The sequence below is a fragment of the Neodothiora populina genome (genome assembly GCF_041146345.1).
Source record: "Neodothiora populina strain CPC 39397 chromosome Unknown canker_contig_8, whole genome shotgun sequence".
NCBI lineage: Eukaryota > Fungi > Ascomycota > Dothideomycetes > Dothideales > Dothioraceae > Neodothiora > Neodothiora populina.
The window spans coordinates 1140279-1162179 of NW_027191411.1; the positions used below are offsets into that span (position 1 = coordinate 1140279).

A 21901-nucleotide genomic window follows, 5' to 3' on the forward strand; every position below is an offset into this window, starting at 1 on the left:
TCCATTTCAACTCATCGCATCTCCTCTGAAAACAGACATCATCATTGTCCTCAACATCATACACTGCATTCCACAGAGCAGGCCGATTTATCCAGACGTCAGAAGAGGTCTATCGAACACTACTAGCAGCGCAGAAGCGCGTTTTATCGATCTGTTTGTCCCAGAATATTAATAGAACGTATCCGACCCACCCGTACCACAACACTGCGGTCATCCAACATGTCAACAGTCGCTGCTGTACAAAACTATGACAGCTCCCGTCGCAATAGCACCATGCACGGTCACGCAAAAAACTCTTCCATCACTTCTCTCCGCCGTCAACCTCAGAGAAGAGATAGTGGCCGTCGCAGTAACGGTACCGTCTCCTCCATCACATCATCCACAGGCCGGGATTCGGCTAGCACAGCAATCACGGAGCCGCCATCGTATTCTAAGAAATTCGTCGTCGTCGGCGACGGCGGGTGTGGGAAGACATGTCTTCTCATCTCTTACTCGCAGGGCGTCTTTCCAGAGGTGGGCAGCTGCTTTTGTTAAGAAAAGCCAAAGCTTTTGTTTACTGATTTGCGACAGAAATATGTCCCCACTGTGTTTGAGAACTACATCACGCAGACCGACCACAAGCCATCTGGCAAGGTGGTAGAGCTCGCGCTATGGGATACCGCCGGTCAAGAAGAATATGACCGCCTTCGCCCTCTTTCATATCCCGAGACCGACTTGCTTTTTGTCTGCTTCGCCATTGACTGCCCCAACTCGCTCGAAAATGTCATGGACAAGGTACGTCATCTTCTCGCAGTGAGAAACGGTTGATGAGCTGACAATCTCCAGTGGCATCCCGAGGTCCTACATTTCTGTCCAAGCACTCCCATAATCCTCTGTGGTCTCAAGTCCGACCTTCGCCATAAGCGCACATGCATCGACCTACTGAAAACCCAAGGTCTCACTCCGGTCACTGTCGCCCAAGGTCAAGCAGTCGCAAAGAAGATGGGTGCCCTCTACATGGAGTGCTCAAGTAAAGAGATGACCGGTGTGCATGAGATCTTCGAGACCGCCATCAACACCGTTGTCGCAGAACAAGAAGGTCTACTGAAACCGGTGGAGAGCAACACCAGGACAGGATCTCGAGGCAAGCTCGAAGCCGTAAGCAGCAGCAACAACAAGAACAACAACAATGCTGCAAGTTCAAATGGTGCTGGCGCTCAGAAGATGCCCTTGGTGGCACCGAGCAAGAAGAAGAAGAGAAGTGGCTGCAAGATCTTGTGAGCCCCGTTTGCGAAAGCAACCCTTTTTGTTAACATTTAGGCTTCACAGTCGAATATTCCACTTTCGCTTCTTCTTCGCCAGCTCTGGGCATTTACTCGCCTTGTACGCCTCGAAAGACGTTGTCGCCAGTCAAGTCGGAGACGGACCTCATTCTGGCCACTTCGGGACGCTATGTCGTTCCTGCCCAGCTTGGAGCCCTTCACCACACTTGGACCCTACAACGCATCTTCAAGAGCGTGAGAGATTGCTTGAGGTTTGGCTGACAGCGTCTTGGATGTGGGATTTATTGAGCGTTACGAGACATGGGCATTGACTGTGCATATTTTAATCGGCGTTTCCTTTTTCTTCTTGTTACTGCGTTTCGAGCGACGACGCCACACATGGGATATGAGGGGGGACTTGATGTATTTCATACGTACTTCCTTCATACCCTCTTACCCCTTTCACCTTTTCACTTATCCTCCTGTTACCCTCTTTCTTCATCCGATGTCTCCTGTCCGAATGTTATGTATTTCTGCTTGTGTTGACGCGTCAGCATAGATGAGGCAGGCACTTGTTCGATGGCGAGAGGAAGAGACCAGCTCGGGCAGCTTCTTCTACCTCTTCTGTCTATTGTCATTTGCTTTTCTTTTTTCCCTTTCTTCTTTAGCTTATCGTCTGTCTCATCGACCAAAAGCTACGAGTATGAGAAATGCTCATGCTTGAGATGAAAATGAACGTACATCAATCGACACTTGTTCCTCTTGTTTTTATTCTCTTCGTTCTCGCTCGCCTGCTGCTGTTACCAGTAATGAACTTTTCATGGACGATTACCATCCTCCTCGGCGTCATGATTTTCTTTTACACATGAACAATCTATCGATGTTTCAGCCCATTCTAGCTCTCTCTCATCCATCCCTGGGGTATCATATAAAATATTCTTCCTGCTCACGCACGCACAAGGAATCGCGTCTCTTGCTCTTCTCTTCCGCTCTCTCACTCAATAGCCAAGAACACACTCTTGTGAGCGAATTGTCCTCTGACCATCATTTCTGCCTGTTCCTCACACATATCAGAGAGACTTTCTCGTCTCCCACATGCCAGCGCATTTTCCTGCTTTGCCGTCTCGTCCGTCTATACCCGTTCCCCTGCTCCACCCGCTTGCTGCTCTTGTCCCTGTGCGTGCTGTTGTCCTTGTTGTTGAGTTTGTGCAGGCTGCTGCTGCTGCATGACATTCTCGAACCGTGACCACAGCCCCTCGACCTGACCAAATTCATTCCCCACAGCAATGGCCGACTCGAGACTGCGGTTCAGAAGATTCATGTTCTGGAGGACGTGTTCGAGATTCTTGTTCCGGCGAGCGGCGCGTCAGGATGATAGACTCTGTGTGTGGAGAGTGGGGGATACGTACAGCTGCTATGTCGTTCACGAGATGTGCGCGTTGTTGCTCGAAGTATAATTGTTGTTGTTGTTGTTGCCCTCTTGAGGTTGACATTTTGCGTCGGCGGTTGTGGTGTTCTTGATCCTGTATATTGGACTGAATCTTGTGAATAGGTAAAATCGTAAGGGAGTGAGGGAGGGATTCGTGTTCGGCTCTTGGTTCGATGTATGGCTTGTCGGGTATTTGCTGTATAGAGATCGAGGTCGGGTTTCTGTTTATCGCGATATGCGGGGTGCATTAGGATACTATGCTTGAGGGGGGCGGAACGGAAATGCTTGGCTTTCCCGCAGTGAATTGCGGTATAGTATGAGGTATGGTAGGGTACCAGTAAATATCTTAGCTATAGTGAATATGATGCATCAGTAGACTATGTTCTTCTTTCTCAATTCAGATCTCGGCCTTGATGGAAGCGGCTCTGGCACTGAAATAGACTCCTCTAGCTGTTCTTAATCAGACCTTCCAGATTACTGTTTACTATCAGATTATACAAGTATCATCCCCATCATGTTGGTCAAAAGGGGGAAGAATCAATGACATTATCAATGATTTCTTCTACTGTTGCTATACTAAGCGCTTCCCGCATGAGATCCAATACTAACATCTACAAATTCACACTTACCCAGATAGCAGTGAGCATGCATGACCAACTGAGCAAATGGAATCGCCAATTGTCCCCATGATTATTTGCCAGATCCCAAAAGGCTGTCCAAGCGAAAATGGAAATGCCAGCATTGAACCCAGGTCTAGTGAATCTGACATCCGCATTCTTCAAATTACGCATTCTGGCTTCCAACATTTCGGAATCCTCATCATCTTCATGCTGCGCCGTAGCCAATGTCTCTTCCATTGGCGACGATGTGCTTGCTTCACACGTGCCGCCGAAACTTCTTGGGGATGTTAGCCTCGACAATACCCATTTTGTCCAGGCGCTCTTGTCGCTCGGCTGCTTCTTCCAACTGATCGTGTTTCCGAAAATGCTCAATGTCCTCGGGGTGGTTGAGGTCTTCCTCCGTCACATCGTCGCCACTGTGGTACTTCTCAAAGTGGTGAATCTCATACTCGTACTCGTCGTCGCCGTGGTGTCCGGGTCCGAAGCCAAAGTCCGGTAGCTCGAGGCCCTTCGCGGTGCCGACCGTGTATTCTGCGAACGAGATGCCGCCCGACTTGTCTGCATCGTAGATGTCGAGAACTTTTTGGACCACGCCGTCCTTCTGATCGGCCGGTATGTGTCGTGTAGATTCGTCAAGCAATCCATAAATCTTCTTAATGTCGTCGGCAGCCCAGAAGCCCGTCGAGTCGAAATCATGAAGGTTGAAGAACGAGCCAGCGTCAAAGGAGTTGATGTGATGCTCCTCTGCTGATGTTAGCATAGCTCATAAGCAGGTTGTCGATGCTTGTCCTACCAGCCATGTGTCGCGTCGCCCAATCCGCATCTTCTGCTACGACAATCTGATCATGTGCATTGCTCCCGTCATCACCATGCGCAGTGGCTGTAAGCGCTTGTAGGACGAGAAGTCCAAGACTGAGTAAAGACATTCTTGCTGTTCAGGTCGTCGCGGTCTTGCGACTCTGTGTAGTGGTATAGTCTGTCGTCTCTTTATCACAATCGAGCCTCCTGATTATTGTAGTTACCCCAGACTGTACTTGACCCTACCTCTCTAGCGCCCGATCGTGCCTCTATAACCAGACCGCAGCTGGGAAAATCGGGGTGGAGATATCGGAGATACGTCATGGTAGGGTACGTGCAGCTTGGATAGACGTTGGCTATCGATATCTCACCATTCCAACCTCATCTTCAATCATTTTTAGAATCATCCATTCTCAATATGACATTCGAGACGGCCCTGCTTGCCATATCACAAAACTCGTCGTCACCGGCAATCTTTGCTGAGGGACCACCTCTGCTCAAGTCTCTGTGGCCTGGAAAGAAAATGGATCTTACTACCACGTTCACTCCCATACGTTGATTTGGTGGGCAACCAACAGCTAACACTACGTGGGAATCGCACGCATAATGCCTAGGTGGGTAGACCACGCTCGCACTACCATGTGCGCAGTGAGTGTGTCACAGCTGTCGTTCGCAAAGTTCTACAATTCGACTACCGCAGTCGTAGTCGAGGAGGTAAGGAGTGTTTTTCGTCATATATCTGAGAGCTCATTGTTACTCTCGAAAAGGGAGCATAATGCTTGGGCTATACCGTCGTAAGTCTCGCTGCTGCAGCTTGTTGTACGTCCGGGGAGGAAGTCGATGGTCTTGAGAAAAGCCGTGCAACAAGCCTTCCTTGCCACGAAATCCATCCATGCAATGAACTTTTGACATTCGTACTTAAGTCGCCGATTTCTATCTTATGGTCTTTCCCTCACTCACATTCCTCTCGTTCCATCAACCATCGCCCATCAGCTACTTTTCTGGGAATCGAGTCTTGTTCAGCGTCAAATCCACTGTACCATCAAACATCAACACAACTCTGCAGTCCAGCCATCAATCCCCAACTATCCTCTTCCGCCCTCCTTCATCTCACTACAATGTCTCATGTTGACATGATCCCCGCTAGAAGCACTGACTGGCAGAGGAGCACTGCCTAGGAAAAGCGTATGGCAGAAATCAGCCAAGATTGTGCCACACGTATATACTTTGACCGAATCTTTGGTCCTACAAAATCGACGAGATGGTCCACCAAACCCGGGAACAGCAACATCACCGCTGGTGGGTTTGTTCTTTTTGGGCTCTCTGGTGAGGTCCGGAACATGATTTACCAATCCGTTGAGAGGGAGAGAACACCCCTGTTACTCGACACGCTCAAGCCGGCATCATGGATGACAGCATCCAAGAACCTCCTGCGCGAGAGCACCCCTGCTTTCCTACAGAGCAATACCTTCCGCGCGGTCATCTGCATGGATGCAAGGTTTGAAATTGACAGAACAGACCGAGAGCCATGCGAAATCCCAGCCATCAGCATCTTGGACACCACACTCAACTGGCTGGAGTCATCTGATTGTCTCGATGCCCCTCTCATCCGCGAGGTGGGCTTCGCTTTCTCATACGACCGCGAATATCGCGAAACCTTCTTCCGCATAGCCCTACAAGGACGACAAGGAGGGTGTCAGTCGACCTTACATCGTCCACGGCCACTGCGTCTTCTGCGAAGACGACGGTCACGGCCCGCACGTCCAGCCTTTTGGTGTGTGCAATGCCAGTCTATCTCCGTCATTTCTCGCTCGTCCAGTCAATAGGGGACTGTCCGCCGAATGGGACTCATTCACTTCCCTCAAAGTCGCCCACGACGACGACCTAGACTTGTTGAACGGGACGATCGCAGGCTTCCACATCTCGCCTCGCGGTCTATCTATTCCGAACATCGAACGGTTGGCTCGCCTCCTGCGCGATCGTTACCCGGATATACTGTTGCCGACAGGTGGATTCCCCCGAGCAGCGTGGTTCATGTGCTATGCTTATAGACTTCACACGGTGATCAAGATGCAAGTCAGGGCGATCGAGTCGGAGGCTAGACGTGCTGATGAGACTGCGATGCGGCAGAGAATCCTGCGTTCCAGGGATATATTGAGGCGGCGAGAGGTGGAGAGGTTGAGGAGGGGGCGGTGAAGAATATGCTTCTGTGTGGGACTCGGGCTGTTCGATTCTTTGTGCATAGACACACGCTACTAGCTAGATGACAAAACTGCCTCCAAATGCGAGATGAATAGTCTCAAAACTTTTACTACGTCTATGAACCCGTTTTACATGACTTGCAACCAAATAAGAACAAATATGCCTGCAACTGTCCATCCTCGTGCAATCATTGATTCTTGCATTATTTGTATGTAACGAAGCTCGCCAGATCTCGCTCACGATTTCTTCAACGCAGACCTATCGTCGATACCAAAACTCGAGGCCTGCATCCTTCTGTCTCGACTTTCGAACGGGTCCTTGCAAGTACATCGCTTCCTCGAAGCAGTGCTGCTGACCTTCTTGCTGTTGGCTTTATTGTCGCCGACCACAATATTCTATCGTGCACTTTTCCTGCACGAAGTTCCTGGCTGCAGCAGCGCCATGCGGGTAAGCATTGAAGCATTGACTTCTGAAGTTTCAAGTAGCGGCGGTGTATGGCGAAGGTTCACACACAATCCACATCACGATGGGCAACATATAAGACATCTAGCTCCTCACCCGGACGCTGCGCCGACGAAGATATCCACGACACAGTGATACACGCCGGGAGCATAGCTCTTGACCTTCTGCGTATGCTCCAGCTTCACCAAACGCGACGACGACTTCACGCCTGAATTAACTCTCCCATTCAGCTCTCGCGTCAACCGCTCAAACTCCTGCCGCACCTCCTCTGACTTCTCGTCGATCTCCGCCGTGGCGAAGTTCTCATGCACATGGACCCAGCCACCGAGTCTTGGGTCCAGGGCAGCGGCCGCAGTGCCGTAGCTTCCTCGTGAGGTCGGCAACAGACCGCAGTTGACGTGACGGATGGGAGGCAGAGAGGCTCGCAACTTGTCGATGCGCGCCAGAGCGTGCTCGTTACTTTCGACGAAAGCCGCGAGTCTGGTGTCGGGACCGAAGTGGAGATTCTCGGTCTTTGTATCGCTAGAGTAGACTTCGACGCCCCATTTGTTCGCCAGCGCCCCGCGCCTCAGTCCCTCAATGCTCCATGGGTTCAGGTCCCACCCGAGCACCTTCTTCACGCCCGCAGCGAGGTAGCTGAAGGTGAAGTAGCCGATTCCGGCATACAGGTCAACCGCGCAACAGCCGGTCTCTGGCGTCTCCTTTATCGCCCTGGCCACATTGGGCATTTTGAGAACTCGCGCCTTCTCGGTGATGTTGCCGCGAGAGAACATGGTGTACCGCGGAGCCCAGAACTGGGTGATGCCGTTCTGTTTCGTGTGGCACCAAAAGGCTGACTGAAAGTCTGTGCCGCAGGGCAGCGCAGAAGTGCACACTGGTCCGAAATCACCGAAGAGTGGTTTGAGATTGGTTGGCGTACGCACAATGTTCTCGGTTTCGGCGTTCTGAGGAGGGATGGGTGCGTTTATGGCGACGTGAGACACTTTCATCCACTCACTTATGATTCTGAAGAGTGCCCTGTACTCGTCTTCGCTTATTGCCTCGAGTGTATCTTGCCAAGGCGTAGATTGGAATGCAGCCGGTGGGAGCAGTAGGAGAGGCCCATACGTACTGTACGTTTTCGGCACCTCTCTCAAAAGCAAGCCCGAGTCAACGGCACACTTTTCATTGATTTTCTGGGCAACGAACCACTCTTGCATAGCACATTCAATGGGCGATCTAGTCTGAGAAACCGACAAGGCCTGCCTCGGCTTTGCACAAATCTCCACTTGTCCAATAAACCCCTCATCATGCAAAAAGCCTTCGAGACCGGTATCGTCGATGCAAAAAGTCGAGGCAATCATGTACTTGCCATCATACTCAGCAGGGTCACCAGCGGCGATGGAGCATTTTACAATTTTGCGGGATGATCCCTTGTGGCGCTGCTCGAGAGCGGTTTTCACCCACTTGACGAGGTGTCGAGGAACAACGAGGGATGCAATTTGCTCGTCGTCTGGGTCTGTTGTACATGCGTCCATACCAGACCGTTCATCGCGACCCATGCAGGACAATGATGCGAAAGTGACTGGGGCACGTGAGAATTATATTGCTTGTGGCGTGTTTCTTGACTGTGGTTCCGCTCCGCTGGTACCCTTGGCGCTTCGGTGCAGGAACTACGAGAAGAGTGGAAAGTCGTCAACAGCAGATATATACAAAAATTGCTAACGAACATGTACTTGTAGTGTACTTCGAGGGCTCAATTTAACAAAATTGAGGTGTGAAAAATAATGAAATAAGTCACGTCTATCTATCAAAATGCTAGTACAAAGATGTCGGTTATCACAGACAGTACATGGAGATCAGTATAGCATAGTAGAGAAACCACGCATTATCTCTCGCAGCGCGCCAGGAGCTCAACACCGTCTTGTCTCAATGCCATCAAGGAAGGACAGTGATTCTCTGTTGCCATCACCATGCTCTTAATGTATTTAGCGAGGCCATGGCAGTGAACTTTCTCATCAAAGCCCTCGGGAAGCTCGCCTTTCTTCAACTTGTGGAGAGTTTCGTGTCTCTCCATCCTCGTACTGAACGACCAAAGTAATTCAAAGGCAATGATGCCTAACGCAAAAACGTCGAGGCAAGGGTGATTGTCTCTTGTGATGCTGTCGGGCCTGTAGGTCTCTGTCCCAACGATACGAGATGGTGTAGCAAGCGGTAGATTATCGTCTTCTGCTTTCGCGACAGAGCTGACCAAACCAAAGTCACCAATGCACACGTCCATGTTGTAAGGTCGGGATGACGCAGATTTGTTACAATGCTTGCACAGCGACAAGTCAATCGCTCCCGGCGGCGAGTCTGTACCAGGTCGCACAGCGAGGAATATGTTCCCAGGCTTCAAGTCTCGATGCACAATCCCTTCCTTATGCAGGTATCTGATCCCATCCATGATGGCGAGCAGCAGCAGCAAGGAGGCAGAAGAATGGAAACAGTGGCGCAGGGATGAGATGGCGCTGCTGTCGACATTGCCGTTGCTTGGAGAAAGAAAGTCTGCAAGGGTCATCGAGTACAAAGACATTTGGATATGCAGAGCCAGGCACGGCTCATGCACAGCTCTCTCATCATTGCTCAGCAATGATTCCTCGAGCCCTGAACTGGATGATGACACTTCTCGGCGTGGTACGAACTCGACCTCTCCATCGCTAACGCTGGCGATAGTCTGGCGTGAGCGCGTTTGTTGTAAAGCGTTGTCGCGGAAAGATGCGTCACGAGTGCTTAACGAATTTGTAAGGTCATCCACATCTGATCTTCCATCTGAACTGTAATCAAAGATGATCCCTTGCGTGTCGTCCTTCGCGGATGGTCGATGGAGCGCGCTAGGTTGAGAAACGCTATCGATATCGTCGTCAGCGTCGAACTCAAATTGAATGTCTATGCTTGGTGTCGTTACTGCGGACGTTCTGCTCAGAGCGTCCGGTGCCTGAAGGAGTTTTTGGCCATCAATAGTCGCCAGGCTTGCTGATCGCTGACTCGAAAAGACGGCATACTCGATCCAGCCAGTATGATATCGAACAACATTCGGATGACTCAATCGTGCCAAGGTCCGAAGCTCAAGCAGAATCTCATCCATCTCACTCTGCCCATGTTGCTGGATCCTGCGTATTCGATGATGGTTCACTGGAACTTTTTTGATAGCATACGATCCGCCATCGAGTTTATGCTCCACATGAAATACCACGCCATAGCCACCTTTACCAAGCATACCAAACTCCTCGAATTCGCGGTTGTACTTGGTCTCGTCCAGTAACGGATGTGCGGGTAGGCTATTTCCAGGCGCTCGTCCATCGACAGACAATCTATTCAGCCTATCATCCAGTTCGTTCATATCGCGAGTGGCAGTAACATATTTTCGAAAGGTCTCCGGAAGGGCAAGGTCCATTTGGCTTACTGCTTTCTGCATCTGAGGTCTCGAAGGGGTCGATGTCTGCTGGGCGAGTAAGTCCAGTCCATCAAGATAATTTTGCCTGAGTGGACTATAATGCTGACTCTCGAAGCCCTGTTTGATAACACCAAGACCCCCAAGACTTCGGGATACTCGTAAGTATTTCCTGTGGCCTAATGCGCGGACTTGCGGATCTTGAATGGAATCGACTTGGATACCCCTTTGTTGTAACTCTGTCACGGCTTGGTACAAGCATCGTTCCTCTAACAATGAATGAATCAGACCCATTGTATGAAACGATGCGGGTGCTGAAGATGGTGAAAAGGCATCCGATGTGTCAACGTCCAGAGATGCATTGGAGCCAATGGTTCGCACACGACTAACACTGACGTCCTCATAGCTGGCTGATATCCCAGCACGGGATACATTGGTATCTTCAGATTCGCTCACATCTTGGGATGCTCTGAAGAAAGACATTTTTACATGCCAATCTCACATATGGGTAAAGCACATAGCGGATAGGGGAGTCCTTCTACTGCAAGCTCACATACGTAGGTGGGATGCAGTCCGACAGAACAGTGTTTCACTTAGATACGATTGACTGATGGCGTTCCCCTTGTTTATTTGCAAGTTGTTCAATTCATGATTCACAGATGCCTAGCAAGGTCGCCATTGTTGTTACTAAGATGGCTTGGCAGGCGCAAGGAAACGTGGATTGCCCTGCGTCATATCATGCCGCGGCAAAATCGTCGGACCAAGATTCTTAACACCGAGGAAACCTCATGCCATGAATATATCAATTTGACAATCTGGGATCAACCCTCTATACCAGTAAGATATGAATAGCTAGACAGCAAGCGCAAGGGCTTCTCGTCGATATTGCCTATTCATCGTGAATTTTTGGCCTCTTGGACAATGAGTCGCAATCCTATACATACAGCTCAGCTTGCATACCATAATATCAGGATGAATTTTATCGTACGATGGGAATGATGTTACGACTAAATGTCAGAGGTGGGGTACAAAACTCATGAGAAGTTCTAACTAAGGTATCTGTAACCTATGTGACGCTACCTGACCGGGTTACCCTTCGCTGGTATCACGCACACAAATTCATCCTGATCTTCGCTACAGTGGCAGTGTCAAAACACAGGTAATCGGTCATATACGTGTCGATGCCCCCAAAGACCTGGTCGAACATTTCGATAGTGGCGACCATATATTCCTCCCGCGCCTGCACCACATTTGCTACCGCTGCAACGTTGCCAGCAAGCCCCGGCTGAGCAAGTAATCTTCGAGTCGCGTGCGAGCCCCAGTCCATATTGCTGTCCAAGTTGTTGAGAGCATATTCCTTCGCAATCGTGGAGGTGTCGCAGCCTGCAAGCAGCATAAGTAGCATTGCAGTGATACCGGTCCTGTCTTTGCCAGCGGAGCAATGTACTAAGATCGGGGTTGGCGAGTCCTGTGCAAGATGCTCAAAGATAGGGCGAAAAGCAGACACTCCACATTTCAGAGTATGCTGATATGCAGCCGCATAGCCCTTCGCCGCAGTTGCGTACTCTTGAAGCCGCGCTTCCCTTTTCTCAGGTAGCCAGTCTTCATCACTGAACACCGGAATCGCGACCCTCTCCACGTCTTGCAGCAGTAGCGCGAATGTTGAGCGAGACTCTTCCATGAATTGAGCAGCACTGTCTTTGCGATGCGGAACTTCCTTGGTGCTATGAACATCATTGTGGACCTCAATCGGACTGCGCAAGTCAAATAATTTCGTAATACCGAGCTTCAGAAATGCTTTGCGCCCTAGCTCTGTTATTTTCGACGGATCGCCACTACGGAAGACCAGGCCGCGTTTGACAATCTTGTTCCCGATGTCTCGAAACATGCGCACCCCTTCAATGTCAACAAATGGAGGACTAGGGTACAACACATCTTGAGCTTTAAGTCGTTTGTTCTCCTCGTGAGTCTGTTCACATGTAAAGTCGTTGTCAGCACCAGTTGACGGCGACAGTTCCCGAAAGGAGTGGAAGTAATCCACAATTGGGGGGCGTTCGGTGTCATCCACATCGCAGAAATCGTCAGTCCAAGGAAGGAACATCTTCTCGGTGTTCTTCATCACAAAGCTCCCTCGATGGAGTCGTTTCTCCGCTGTACTGAGAATTGCTTTAGCCATAGTGGTAAGCTCTCTCAATGCCTTGTGAGCATTCTGCCTTTGGCCGACATCGACTTCGGCAATTCCCAGCAGACCGATAAGACTGTAGGTATCTATCAAGGTCCCGATCTCTACCCCATACCCTACTGGGAATGACAGCTTCTCAAGAAGCTCTCGGCGTGCAGCGAATTCACCGGCTAGTGGTTGTCGAAATCCTGCCAGGTCTGGCCAATACATGTTCAAGAGAGGTCGTGCAAGGATTTCTGTAACTCTACCACCCTCATGAGGACGGACTTCACCGCTTGCTGACTTGAAAGGTCTGTCGAAACATGCTCGGACCATTGAAATATCCTCAAGTAGTAGCAGTGGTCCTAGTATTCCAATGAGGTGCGCCGAGGAAGGATCAGCCGTGTCTCCGTCGAGGAACGCGACAATGTCACCTAAGTTCTTTGTCGCCAGCAATCCGCGCCATAATGCGTCACCCTTGCCTCGACTTGAACCAAGCTCGGGGGCGATGTCCTTTCGTTGGATTACTTGTGCACCTGCATCGGCAGCCACCTGCCCGGTTCCATCCACTGAATTAGCGTCAACAACGAACAAGTGAGAGACAACTTTTGCTTCGATCAGAGGTCTAACGGTATGCTCAATTACGCCTCCGATGGTAGACGCGACTTCCTTGCCTGGTATTATCACTGTGACGACCAATCGTTTCCTCTGTACCGTAGTCGCAAGTTCATCTATGTCAAAGTCTCTGTGAGAAAACCGGCGCTCTTTGAGCCAATCCTGGAATGCGTTCGAGTTGCTGTTCTTGATAGTGTTCTCACAAGAGATAGCAACAGGGGCCATCTCAGGTTGTGGATTGGCGCGCTGGAGGAATTGTCTTTCTCTCAATGTCGTGGGTCATGGATGCCTTTTCAATGCCTGCAGCCAGATACTCCCCCTTGCTTGACACGCTCGTGTGTACATGAGATAGTCAGAGTACTACCTACATAGGTTACGCCCAAAAGTGCCCAGAGCAACAGCTTATCGTCAGATTCTCCACGTTTCAGAAATCTCGGTCGTGATTCGCCCCTTCGTTCATGACTAGGCGAAGATATGCAAACGACATCTCAAACACCCTATGTGCTGATTGGTAGATAGACTTGACCGCCTTGGAATGCAAATCACTCCTTAGATACGTATCCACGCAAGGATGCGGCGCAAGAATTACGCTGCAGTTCGTTTTATGCCGCATAGTCTCCCGAGTGGTGTGCAGAGCAGGGAGCGTGGTTTTCGACACAGAGAGACCTGCACCCGCGAGATTAGGTGATCGGTCTCAGCGCCTGACTTTCCAAGAGTCGCGGCCGGTCTCGCTGATGTCATCAGACCTGACTTTATTGCATAATCCAATAATTATGTGCGCAGAGACGACCCATCTGTAAGTCCTCATTCGTGTGATCTAGTGCGACAGGTCTTCTCATGATTCCCGTGCTTGCCGACAATGCGTACGGTGTGAGCCTTCATGCCGAATGCAGTGTAGACTGTATCTGCAGAGACGCCTCAATTACAAGAAATCGTAAGTTGGAGATCAAGTAGAGCACCAGGTAGGGTGAGTGGCACTTGAATATTGCTCGTTCGGGACGTGTCGTACCAGACCACCAATCCCTGGACGAAGATCTTCGCTGTGCCACTCAGGGATGAATGTCATCGTGTACAGCAAGAACTAGCCATGTAAGGTACAGTACAACGGTAGGTTGTCGCTTACCCTTATACATGATGGTGTACAGTGGTAGCCGGAACAACGGGAAGTTGCATCATGCGCTTGCTGGAAACAAGGCCTATCTTGGACGCCTGCAGCTGGTAGAATCTGATTCGAGCACCAGCGCACCCTTTGGCATCCTTCTAATCACTGTATATGTAATAAGATGTGGTCCAGTCGATCCATAATTTTCGCAGAATGATCAAGCCGAATGAAGGTTACACTGATAAGGTGTGCCACAAGCTAGGACACCGACGGTCATATGTGCGCGTACAGCTGGATTACAAATGCATCAAACCGAAATGCCTTGTTTTCTGATTCATTTGAAAGTAGATCAGACTGCAGTCGAATTTTCAGGATGGGACAATAATCCTCAGCACCGGCTTCATATGTTCGACGTTATAAATGTGCTCCCATGATGACGCTCGTGCATTACATAGGCCAGGCTGACGTTGCACCGATATCCAGTGATTCGCAGAAGTGCGACTAAGTGATGGATCTTGCCATGATCCGTGTTCCAGAATTCGCAAGGACTGATTCCAGAAAGCTGGTAATAACGTGTCGAGAGGACTTTCCATGCCGCAAGGTACAGTCGAAAGGACGTTTGCTGGTAATGGATTCATCGCTTTAAAATCCAGTCACTCCAACAGAGGCATGCGGGAAGCTTTGGTCAAGCACGCCATACCAGTCAGTGTAAATAAGGTACTTTTCTCTCTGAAAATGATGACGTATCCATAATATTGTCATATCACTTGCTCTATATCGTGACCACTGATAACATCGCTACTAGTCGTGAAGTACTGCGCATCCTGCTTAGTACTTCTCGTGCACGATGTCGCGTTGGAAGTCGTTTATTGGCTTAGCCTCCAATGCATCCACCAAGCCAGCACGTGAAGTGATACCACGCAGGTTCTTACCGATTCGAGGCATTGAACATCGCACATTTAGTTCCTCTGCGTCACGACCTGGTCAGAACAAATCACGGGACTTCAGATCAGGCTCTGTGAATTTGTTTGCAATTGCGGTCGGTGCGGTATGCACCTATTCAGTCTTCAGTCGGCGGGAAGGCTTTGCTGAGGCCCCTCCTCAAACAACAGAGCGACTTATAAGACTCGCCGAGATCAATGAGCACAATCGCACCTCAAATACCTATTGGGTGTACCGCGGCGATCGCGTCTATGATATCACAGATTGGATCCCAAATCACCCCGGTGGCGAGGTCATATTGCGAGCCGTGGGAGGGAGTATTGAGCCGTATTGGAATATCTTTACCATACATCAGAAGCAAGAGGTCTACGATATCCTGGAGCAATACTTTATTGGCAAAATCGACCCTAGAGATCTCGTGGATGGTAAGGCCTCCGCCGAGCATGTTGATGATCCGTTTAAGACTGATCCTGCCCGGGATGAGACTTTGATCGTTCGCAGCTCCCGACCGTGTAATGCGGAAACACCAAAGGAAGACCTAGCTACCTTTTTGACTCCAAACCAAACATTCTACGTGCGAAACCATCTCTGGGTCCCAGATATGGGTGCCGGCAATGATTATCGCCTTACTGTGGAGATGATGGATGGCGAAGAGAAAGAGTACAGCATTGCTGACCTTCGCACAAAATTCAAGCCATGCACGATCACAGCAACGTTACAGTGTTCTGGCAACCGCCGCGCACACATGACTGCTGGTGCTAGGCAGACCAACGGTCTCCAATGGGACGTGGGCGCCATCAGTACAGCTGTCTGGACCGGAGTGCGTCTTCGCGATGTGCTCAAGGACGCTGGACTCAATGTTGAAGAACTACCCCATGATGTCAAACATGCTCAATTCGTTGGCGCTGAAGCCTATGGTGCTTCTATACCCATCGACAAAGCCATCGATCCTCGTGGAGATGTCCTTCTTGCTTACGAAATGAACGGCAAACCTCTCCCGAGAGACCATGGGTTCCCGCTTCGTGCGCTTGTGCCCGGTCATGTGGCGGCTCGCAGTGTGAAGTGGGTCAACAAGATCATGATGTCAGATGAAGAATCGACTTCTCAGTGGCAACGACGAGACTACAAGTGCTTCGGACCTAATGAGGGAAAGAATCCGAATTGGGATCGCGCCGTCAGTATACAGGAAATGCCAGTACAATCTGCCATGACTTCAGTCACAGAAGTGCCTCGAGACCGCCTTGCCAACAGCACGCTGGCCCAGGTCTACGGTCTCGAGGAAGACTCTATCGCAATACAAGGTTATGCCTACTCTGGCGGTGGTCGAAGGATCGTGCGTGTAGACGTCAGTCCCGACAACGGCAAGACGTGGCAACAGGCGCAGATACTTAATGGTGAGACAAAAGGAAGTAAAGCTTGGACATGGTCGCAATGGCGAATTGCGTTCGAAAAGCATGAAGTCGAACAAGGATTTTTGGTTAAGGCTGTAGATGAGAGCTACAACACGCAGCCTGACTCATTCGCGCCACACTACAATTTCAAAGGCAATCTTGCTACTGGCTGGCACAGAGTTCCCCTGAGCAGCGTCAACAACTAAGCCACAAGATGTACCGCTAAAAAGCAAATGCAGGAAGGCAGGCCAAGTCCATTGATCATTTCCACGCCCAGCGTTGATCAATATGTGCTTCGATCATCGTTTCAGTCCCTTAGCATATGCTCTACGCGAGGCAACTAATTTCCAACATGCTGGACGATGCTGGACGATGCGTGCTGACTCTTCTATGGTATGCCGAAATAGAACGCATTCTCATCTTGCTCCAGAGGGATTGGAGACCCAGTCCCGAAAGCCAGCCAGTCGCACATGCAATGCAATATTGCTAGGACCTGCGCAGATAGGATTACCAGAGATGAGGCCAATCAGCATGCCGGTCGCTGAATCGATCACAGGACCACCGCCGTCGCCATAAGCTTGACCCTCGCCAGACACCTTGGTGCAAAGGTGCTGAGACGGGTTCAGATCCTTGTAACAAGGTGCCAGGGCCGTGGCACAAGCACTTGTATCCATAGTCGCTGCAATCTCAATTTTAGGTGCAAGGGACATTGTCTGCGTGACATTTGAGGGAGAGCCCCACGAGACAAGGGTGACATCATGAGAAGTGTCAATAGCATTGGTCCTTTTTGCTGGAAAGCCTGAGACGTTTTTCGCCAGATGGATCATTGCTATATCGTTTACCAAGGTGGTACTGTCGAAATCCGGATGTACAGTTATCTTCGCAACGCTGACATCCCGGTACGTCGCATCGGAGGCACCGGTTCGAATGGTTATGTCTGATGGAGTAAGACCATTGATACACTCCGCAATTGTCAGAACCTGGTTTGGTGCAATGAGAGCGCCGCTGCAAATGAAAGGTGTTGAATAGCCAGAGAGGGCTGGCTGGAAAATCGCAGCAGTGTAACCGTAGGTTGAAGCGGCGTAATTGTTGGCCTTGACGTGTGTAGGATACGCTTCCAGTACTACTGCGAATCCACAGATAGTGCAGATGATTGAAAGCATGGTCTTTAAAGTATCCGCTACTGTACAGTAGACGAAAAGATAGACTCCGAGATTCAGGTATCAAAAGCAACGTGCGAGAATTGTAGTCATATATATAATAGGAGGATTGTTCTTCACCACAACAAAAAGCTCACACGGAAGTCTAGTGTACAATACCAACGCTAGCATGTTTTCCCGATCACACTGTGTGATCTGGAACAGACAATGAACGCGATCACTCGTTCGCTCCTGCTTCAGGACGGCGTGCCCACGTACAAGGATGGCTGTTTCACATTTCTGCACACGGCCATGGGTGTATTCTCAGTGGACAGCCGTCACTACAGGCTTTTTATAGTGTATTTCATATTACTTTGCTGGTATACGACACAGCATAGCTTCGGATGTACGGCTCTAACGAACACTGCATTATGATCAAAAGTGATGTACAGTAGTGACATGAGCAGCTTACTGCAATTATGTGATTCGTGACAAGAGCGAGAGTTGCTTTAATTACAGCCCAGCGCTTCCATCTACGGCCGGCCTATCCTCCGATGCCATTTACGGTCTAGCACGTTTCGCACAAGCTGTCGATCTGTGTCTCCGCGACAGGCACAGTAGTGTGATGATCTTACTGGCGTCCATGGTGGAAGCACTTCAGTTGTTCTCGACTTACTTGCGGCGCGGTGGGTGAGGGCGGTGTGGTGTTCTTGGCAGCTGTGGCGCATACCGTGACTTTGATGTCACTCTTGATTCATCGCAGTCAATGGTCTTATACATGCGCATGTACGCATGGCACACCTTGCACACCATGAGGTTATTAGCGACGTGAGGTCTGGGTACATGTCTGTAATCATATCAAGGAAGTTCTGGGGCCAGTGACTACAATGACACGAACACTACCATGGCTCAAGGGCAAATCCACGTCCGCAACAACAACAACTACTAGTAGTAAGAGTGATGCGCGCCCACCACCACCACCAAAGCGGCGCAGGGTGTCAACACCTCTCGGATCCGACGATGGCCTGGATCCGGGGACGGCGGGCATCACGACGCCCTCCACACGCCGTTTGTTGGAAAGCATCCGGACTCCATCCACTTCTCCTCCGCCAGCGCCCCCAGAGCATAATCTCACTATGCGCGAAGGTCTCGCTGAGGATGACATATGGGTGATGGTAGAAGACGAGTTCTATGCGACCGCTCAGAATTACACACAGCACCTCCATCATGCCGAGTATCAACGTCTCAAACAGGCCGCCAAAGATCGCGAGCACAAAGCGAAGAGCGTGAAACCTGCGAAGGTCGTCCGAAGGGAAGATCCACAGGTCTTAGAGGCTCACGCAGATGAGAGTGAGGCCGATGATCCGTGGCTAGGAACTGAATTGGCAGGACTGATGAGCAGTCCTCGTAAGATGCAAAAGCTCAGAGCACGAGTTGTTGGACCAGGCAAAAGCGAGACCAGAGCCTCGAAGGGTCTGGATAAACCACGTAGTCAGTACGAGTCTCCACCGAGACAGCATGAATGGAGCAGGTCAATCGGCGACGAAGAAGAACATGCGCCCATGTCACCCACTAGTGCTCGAAAGCGTTGGAAGGCTGATCGTATCAATTCGCGCATAAGTACTAACGAAGCTCATGACGACGAGGAAGGGGACGATGATCTGGACGCTCCTCTGCATGCCTCTTCCAGGAAAGCTCCAACCGTGCAGCTGATGGCTGCAGAATGTCCGCTCGCTGAACGGAACGTCAAATCAAAAACCACAGCATCTGAGCAGAGGATGAGAACTCGCGAAGATGAATCACCGTCCAGATCGGCTCCTCGGAGCACTCGCATCTCTGTGACTAGTGCCAGCCATAGAAATCTCAGCCCAGCAATCTCGAAGGCACATGTGCTAGATGAGACTGAATCATTCTTCCCAAAGCCATCGACTGCGCATCAGCCATCGGCAGGTAGCAGTGTCATGGCACGTAGAAGAGCAGAGCGTGCTGCAAAGGCAAAGCTCGAAGACGAGAGAAAGCAGCAGCAGGAGACATCAGAACGAGACAATGATGAGAAGGCGTCTTTTAGTAGTCATTTCGAGATACCCACATTTTTATAGTTCTTTTCCCTAATCAAGTCCACATACAGCGGCATTCATTCGTTGGGCCACTTCTAGTGTAGCCGTTCAGGGTATATTTTCTACCTTCAAACCCCCCACAGGATCTGCAGCCTTGTCTTTCGTAGCACTTGATTTATATACTTACTTTTGTACTGCTGGTTGTGGTAGCTCTACACCGCGGTTTCCGGACTTTGCGAAGACACCTTCCCCACATCATGTCTGCGGGGTGGATTGATGTCACCATTGAATGATTTCTAAGCTTGAATAATGTACTATCGAAGTGTTGATCTGATTATATATGGGAGAGTGAATCTACTGTTATAAAGTAAGGGTGGCGTTCATCAGAGACAAGCGAGAACATAGTCATTCCAGCCATCATCCAAAGCTTTAGCTCTCTTGTTTCCACTCCATCGATACCTTAATCCCACTTCCACTCATCTCCAAAATGTCAGCATTCGCCGTGATCGCAGGTGTAGGCCCAGGCACTGGTTCAGCAGTTGCTCGCAGATTTGCTCGTGCATATCCCGTGGCGCTGCTGGCACGTAACCCGGACAATTTCACCAGCCTTGTCGATGAAATCAATGCCTCCGGCGGGCAGGCCGTGGGTATCTCTACCGATGTCTCGAGCGAGGCTAGCGTCAAGAGTGCCTTTGCTCAGATCAAAGAGAAATTCGGATCTGAGCGATGTGCTGCTGCTGTTTTCAATGCCAGTGGCCCTTTCCAGCGAAAGAGCTTGCTTGAGCTGACAGCGGACGATATGTCAAAGAGCTGGGACGTCAGTTGGTAAGCTCTAATCTTTCGTCCTCAATTTCATGTCGAAGGGGCATAGACAACTATGTCTTTCATTGTGCCATGTTCGCCGCAAGATCTGTACAAAGCTAAAACATGCCCACAGCAAGGGAGCATTTCTCTTCTCGCAGTCTGCTATTCCACTTCTCTTGGCACAAGGCTCGTCCACTTCAAGTGCAGGAGCAGAGCAGCATCCTCCAACCCTCATCTTCACCGGTGCTACCGCTTCCGTGAAGTCGAACGCTCACATGTCCTCTTTCAGCACCGCAAAGTACGCGATGCGTGCCCTCTCACAGTCTATCGCGCGTGAGTTTGCACCTCAAGGCGTGCATGTTGCTCACGCAGTCATTGACGGTGTCATCGATATCCCACGCACCAAGGATTGGTTGAAGGATCAGCCAGCTGAGGCCAAGATCTCTGCCGATGGCATCGCGGAGGCTTACTGGGGCTTACATGTTCAGCCGCGACAAGCATTCACCAACGAGATTGATATCAGGCCGATGCTCGAGAAGTGGTAGGTCGCGAGGAGTGAATTGTACGAGGAAGAAGTGTTCTCATCATTTATCTCGAAATATCATGACAGAAGTCATATGACCTATCCTTCGCGAAGGCGAGTCTACACCATATCAGAGAGGTGCAATTCAGGGCAAACGGGCGGCTGATGGCGATCTTGTCTTCGAAACTTGGAACTTAGCGAGCTGAATCATCCTTTGTCCATGAATCCCATGATCTACTATGCGCCTTATGCCGTTCTCGATCAGCTCCAATGTCATGCCAAACAAGTACCTTGTGATGACTTGGGGCCAGGGCTGATGCGTAGTGGATATGTAACGGGGGCGTTTGGGCGTACATTGTCAGCTGGATCAGCTTATACACGCCCACCACTGGCCGTTCTCCAACTACGGTTCAATTTATACCTGCACACGATCTGGCAAAGCAGCCAAACGCACTAACCTCGCTTGAGAAGCACTATAGTTGACACAATCATGCAGCTAGTATGAACAGCATGTTAAGTAGCATAGACTATATCGGTCCTGTGACGGCCCCTCGGGCGCCATTGTCAGCAGATGATATGAGGCATCTGTAAGCTGCATTCGATGTTCGCCGGTATATAATATGCTTCATCTATGGACATCTCGCTGCTCGAAAATGTGGTGCAAGCACAATCTCCAGCTAACGTAGCATCATTAATACATTGGCAGGCTTAACAAGTATGAGGTTGATCATCGTTCTTGCACCAATACTGGGCCTGGTTTCTGCACTTCGTGGGACTGACCAACAGATCTTACAAGCAACTGAGGAAGTCCCAGTGGATGCTACTGCCTCTACATTCTGGCTGGAGCAGATCAAGCACGAAGGCACGTCGCCATTCTATGACAACAACGGCAGTCCGTGGAAAGTCTTCCGAAACGTCAAAGATTATGGAGCCAAAGGCGATGGCTCTCACGACGATAGTGACGCTATTCAGCATGCAATCACCGATGGAAATCGCAACAGTC

At 50.2% G+C, this 21901-nt stretch overlaps 7 protein-coding genes across 7 annotated transcripts; 3 read left to right on the forward strand and 4 right to left on the reverse strand.

Annotated features, from left to right (window-relative positions):
• Positions 1-219: 219 nt before the first annotated feature.
• Positions 220-1260, forward strand: AAFC00_006852 (uncharacterized protein; the record flags this gene model as incomplete). The annotated part of the gene is made up of 3 exons (XM_069346868.1): positions 220-513; positions 571-774; positions 826-1260. 3 exons carry the CDS (start codon positions 220-222, stop codon positions 1258-1260), a joined length of 933 nt encoding a protein of 310 aa, XP_069199746.1.
• A 1113-nt stretch (positions 1261-2373) lies between these two features.
• On the reverse strand, positions 2374-2734 carry AAFC00_006853 (uncharacterized protein; the record flags this gene model as incomplete). Its single annotated transcript, XM_069346869.1, has 2 exons — positions 2374-2586; positions 2651-2734. 2 exons carry the CDS (start codon positions 2732-2734, stop codon positions 2374-2376), a joined length of 297 nt encoding a protein of 98 aa, XP_069199747.1.
• Positions 2735-3546: 812 nt separating this feature from the next.
• On the reverse strand, positions 3547-4216 carry AAFC00_006854 (uncharacterized protein; the record flags this gene model as incomplete). The annotated part of the gene is made up of 2 exons (XM_069346870.1): positions 3547-4034; positions 4084-4216. 2 exons carry the CDS (start codon positions 4214-4216, stop codon positions 3547-3549), a joined length of 621 nt encoding a protein of 206 aa, XP_069199748.1.
• A 4403-nt stretch (positions 4217-8619) lies between these two features.
• On the reverse strand, positions 8620-10647 carry AAFC00_006855 (uncharacterized protein; the record flags this gene model as incomplete). Its single annotated transcript, XM_069346871.1, has 1 exon — positions 8620-10647. The coding sequence occupies one exon, from the start codon at positions 10645-10647 to the stop codon at positions 8620-8622; it is 2028 nt and encodes a 675-aa protein (XP_069199749.1).
• Positions 10648-11269: 622 nt separating this feature from the next.
• On the reverse strand, positions 11270-13165 carry AAFC00_006856 (uncharacterized protein; the record flags this gene model as incomplete). The annotated part of the gene is made up of 1 exon (XM_069346872.1): positions 11270-13165. The coding sequence occupies one exon, from the start codon at positions 13163-13165 to the stop codon at positions 11270-11272; it is 1896 nt and encodes a 631-aa protein (XP_069199750.1).
• Positions 13166-18401: 5236 nt separating this feature from the next.
• Positions 18402-19613, forward strand: AAFC00_006857 (uncharacterized protein; the record flags this gene model as incomplete). The annotated part of the gene is made up of 1 exon (XM_069346873.1): positions 18402-19613. One exon carries the CDS (start codon positions 18402-18404, stop codon positions 19611-19613), a length of 1212 nt encoding a protein of 403 aa, XP_069199751.1.
• Positions 19614-20058: 445 nt separating this feature from the next.
• Positions 20059-20920, forward strand: AAFC00_006858 (uncharacterized protein; the record flags this gene model as incomplete). The annotated part of the gene is made up of 2 exons (XM_069346874.1): positions 20059-20396; positions 20509-20920. 2 exons carry the CDS (start codon positions 20059-20061, stop codon positions 20918-20920), a joined length of 750 nt encoding a protein of 249 aa, XP_069199752.1.
• Positions 20921-21901: the final 981 nt, after the last annotated feature.